Raw genomic sequence first — 4558 nt, 5'->3', positions numbered from 1 at the left:
TTTGACAAACACCAAAATGAAGCACTGCAATTTAAAACTTCTAGCTTTGAGTGTGATATTTTTGTCATAAACATTACAGGCATTGGGCTGTTGAAGTGAATGAATCTGGCTTTCATGTAGCTAAACAAAACGTTGCTTTTTAGAAGATCAAATCATTGTAATTTGGGGTTCTAAATTCCTGCTCACTTTTAATAACAGCATCACAGTATCCACTTCTATGAGAGTATTTAATACAAATGCCTGTGGTTTTCAATGTTACTAACATATTGTAACATCAGTAAAGTGACTTTCAATGACAAAGACCATTGTGTGTATTTTGTTCTCTAAGTCCTTATATTAAGCATTTCCTGTTTTATAGGTCTCTAAAGAAAAGATGCTGCATGCATGGGGGGAAAAAAGGCTAATGGCTAATAATGGAATACCGATGCTAACTTTAATAGAATACAGATATTATTTTTCAAATTCCAAGTTTGAAAATGATCCTGTGAGATTCCCAGTCTTTGTCTTAGGGTCCTATTGCTCTCAAGGCAAATCTGAAATTCCTGTTCCTTTGGTTTGCATGTCTGAGGGCACCCTAGAAAAATTATTTACATTCTAAACTATGTCCAATTGTTTGCACAAAGGTCAAGAGCAATCACCCCACTTAGTATCATATAAACATCCTTCCCAGTATGTGTTTTGGGAAAGAGAAACCCTTAATTCTGAATTACAGGTAACTGATTCTCTAAAGCAGATAACTTACGTATTCGGATTGCTTACTGAATCTACTCTTAACAGGGAAATAGTTTTCACATAGGTTTCAGGTGCCTTTTTTTTTAGCTAGATGACAGCAAATTCTGTAGTCACTCCTTAACAACTGTATTTATTATCTTATGTCTAAACACAAAAGATGATCTATCCTGTCAGTCCCTGTTAATACCATGGATTTTTGAAATGCTTATGGAGAATGCAGTACTTTCTTGGGTGAGCTAGAATTTGTTCCTGGGTTTGGAGCAATTTGTTTTCCAGTTTTCTCTGTTTTGTGTTTACAAGATCCCTGAAGAAAACCCTATTGGTTCACACTGTTGTTCTTGCAGCATTTCACTGCCTGGTAGCTGGCTCGTGCCAAAATAGTAATTCAGCCTGAGGAAATAAAAGACTTTGCGTGTTTGTTATTGGTCCTCTTCGTTCATCGCTCCAAACACCTTTTATGCCTGTCATTAAAAAAAACAAGTAAATACCCCCCTCCAAAAAAACCCCAAGTATGCCAAATAACCTGAATACAGTTTTCAAGCTAACTTTTTACTTGTAGACTTGTAGGAAAAATTTCTTCATTGAAAGAGTGATCAGGCACTGATCACTGCCCAGGGAAGTGGTGGAGTCACCATCCCTGGAGGTAGGTGTTCAAGAAACGTGTAGATGTGGTGCTTAGGGACATGGTTTAGTGAGTTAGGTGCTGTTGGGTTGGACTTGATGATCCTTGAGGTCTTTTCCAACCTTAATGATTCTATGTTCTATGTTGACACAGTGTAGTTTTTGTATGTTTAAAAGTGTTTTATAGAGTGACATAAAAAGAGCAAGAATCTTACTGGAACCAAAGCCCCCTAAACAAGAGCACACTGCTAGAAGAGTTCTCAGCTATGTTTTGTCACATCCCTGAAGTTCTAAGATGTGGTCTTACACTCAGTGCATGGTGTCACAGACTTCATCTTGCAAATAGCTAGCTGTCAAAACAAGCAACTTAAATCTACTGATGCTCTAACAGACCAACATAAAACGATCATTCCAAAAGCTCTTTCAGTTTGTACGTGTGTCTTATGCTGCAAAAGAATATGTATCATCTTATGCCATATACATGATACTATTTAAGACAGAAAAAGCTAACTTGCACTCCAGGAACTGGTTTTAGGGAATCACAGGAAAAAAGTAAACACACTACAGAAAAAAACTATCTGCATAATTTGAGTTACACATAGTGAGTTGCAAGTTTATTAAAATAAAAACATCTTTAATAGTCACAGGTTGAAAATTAAAAACAGTATGTGAGTAATTGATATTCATTGGCAAGACTAAAAAATACAAGTGTGTAAAGCAATGCCTTCATAAAATATGCAATTTCCAATATTGAGATACACAATCACTGGAATATATGGCAAAACAAAACCAAACTGGAATGTTAATCATGATCATCCACAGCTTTCTTCCTTGCGATTTAGATGCTCATAACACACTGTATGAACTGAAAAAAGAATAACCACTTATTAGATGTATGGTAGAGAGCAAGTTTTCACTTTTTCTTCTCAAATACCCATTGTCACTACACTTTTCTGTAAACAAATTCAGTCCATGAACAACAAAGCTTTGAAACTGAAAATTACCTAATAGTTAATTAAAACCAAGTATCTCCTTAATATTGACAACAAAAACCACAGGAATACTTGAATCTAGGGTCCCTCTTTTCCTGCACAGATGTGTCCAGGAAGCCACAACCTCCAAGCCTGACTGAGTGTGATTTCTGTCTGTCCCCACTGCACCTCCCCAAGCCTTTCCTAGGAAAAATGCCTACCAAGCCTTAAAAAAAAGAAGAAAAAAAAGTCTCTGAAAGTCATGTTAACAAGCAACATAGCCTCTTAAATCTTCTTGAGCCACGCTGGTAAGAAATCCAGACAAAAATGCACAACATTTTATAGAACTCTATAATATAAAGAAAACTTTTTGAGACAATACTCAACATGTTAAGCCCAGAACCTTTGTGCTCTCAGGCAACACAGTAAGTGTCAGGAAGACAGGCACAAACTCAAATCATTACTGTTTGTCTTCAGTTCTAAGTTTTTTAGTTTTTCCCTGTAACTTCAACTGTTTCCTTAAAGTTCACTTACATCATCATACTGGAAGTTCACAAAACCCTGCTGAGATGTATCCCTTCTTCTAAAACACTCTGGAAAAATGCATTAAGAAAACAAAACAGAAACCACATCAGAATAATTACAGCTAATTTTTTTTAAAATGCATTGTCATTTCATTAAATTCCCCAAGTCACATGAGTGAGAACTCATGAAGGACACTGCAATTCATTCCATGTAATTTCCTGTTCTTCATTATCATATTTATTATGTACAACCCTTCATGTTCTGTTGATAAATATTGTTTCCCAATTCCCAATTTTGGTAACATAACTCTTCTGGTCTCTGGAATAAACCCTGCATTAGTTTTAAGTCCATTTTTCAATGGGGATTTAAAAAAACATAATCTATAACTGTTCTAGTTCTGCCTGTAAACTCTATTGAAAGCAACCTATTTTGTTTTACACAGAAGTTAAAGCTGAACTTGAGATAACTGAGTAATCAGATTTTATTAAATAAAAATATATTATGGGAATGAAAGTAACAAGGCTAACAAGGCTATATTCCAGCATACCAGTGAGAGCTCTGAGTTTCACACAGCAGGCAATGTAATCATCAAATGTAATCTTTCCATGAGTGCTGTATCGCCTTGTGATTGCAGTCACTGCCTGTGGGCTCAGTCTAAATCCTATTTGAAAATAAAAAGTCTATATTGAAAAGACGGGTAAGTTAACAGAATCCAACACTTTTTAAATTGGAACTGTGCATCAGTTACTGCGGGATGATAACTGGTAATAGCATCAGAAGCAAGAACATTTCACAACTTACCCATATTCATCAAGGCCTTCTCCAGTTCCTGACGATCCACTGTACCACTTCTATCGTTGTCAAAATTTACAAAGTGTTGCTTCCAGCCATTGACCACAGCCCAGAGTTCTTTAAACTCATTAAATCCCAGTGTGCCAGACATATCTCTCTGATTGCAAAGCTAAGAAAAATGTTTCTTAACTTAAAAAGCCCCCTCTTCAATGGAAATTTGTACTTTTATTGTCTCTAGTTAAAAACTCTTTCTTGAAGGCCAATATTAACAATATTTTACTATTATTAATTTTTTCTGGGAGAAAACTAACTAGAGCATCCCACAGCACAGAGATAATACTACTGACCAAAACCAAAGGTCAAAGAACTTTCTCTCCTCACTTCTTCTCAGTGAAACCTGATAAAACTATTTGCTCTTTGTGAATTTAACTTAGTTCACACACTTCTCTTTTACCTGCTGCAGTGTAATTTTTACCAATAAAATACATATCCGAAATAAAAACAGATGCCAAATTAAAAATTAAGTTAGAATAACAGTTCTCTTGCATTCTAAGCAGTTTGTTCAAGGTGAGTTAACAGCCCTTCCTGTTTCATCTCTGCTTTTTTATTTTTAAACAGCAAAACATTTGAATCTGACAATTTAAGTTTTGACCAAAAAACCCCAAAGATTGCAACATTGCACAGTATTAGTCTTCTGTAGGTCCTACAGCTGAATGCCATATACCATCTCATTAGATACTTGAACCTGATTCATTTGAGGACCAGAATTTAGGGGGACTTGTATTCAGGCTGAGTACTACAAATGCTTAATTCATTAGTAAGGACATCTACAGTGCTGTCCAATTTCAAAAGCACAACGAGCTATTTGCACAAAACTCTATTCTGGGCTGCCAGACCTGATTCTTCATGTATCCAAT

The 4558-nt window shown here is 35.8% G+C and overlaps 1 protein-coding gene across 1 annotated transcript in view; it reads right to left on the bottom strand.

Annotated features, from left to right (window-relative positions):
* Window positions 1–1932: 1932 nt before the first annotated feature.
* SRI (sorcin) overlaps window positions 1933–4558 on the bottom strand; it is a gene marked incomplete at its 5' end in the record, with an annotated part of 7168 nt that continues 4542 nt past the window's right edge. Inside the window, 4 exons of the mRNA XM_010085974.1 lie at window positions 1933–2218; window positions 2859–2917; window positions 3397–3510; window positions 3651–3798. Coding sequence (XP_010084276.1) covers window positions 2192–2218; window positions 2859–2917; window positions 3397–3510; window positions 3651–3798 — 348 coding nt within the window. The remainder of the gene's footprint in view (window positions 2219–2858; window positions 2918–3396; window positions 3511–3650; window positions 3799–4558) is intronic.

Source organism: Pterocles gutturalis, unplaced genomic scaffold (genome assembly GCF_000699245.1).
Source record: "Pterocles gutturalis isolate BGI_N339 unplaced genomic scaffold, ASM69924v1 scaffold33545, whole genome shotgun sequence".
NCBI lineage: Eukaryota > Metazoa > Chordata > Aves > Pterocliformes > Pteroclidae > Pterocles > Pterocles gutturalis.
The sequence above is the reverse complement of the archived record's forward strand: the minus strand, read 5'-3'. Positions and strand labels throughout refer to the sequence as shown.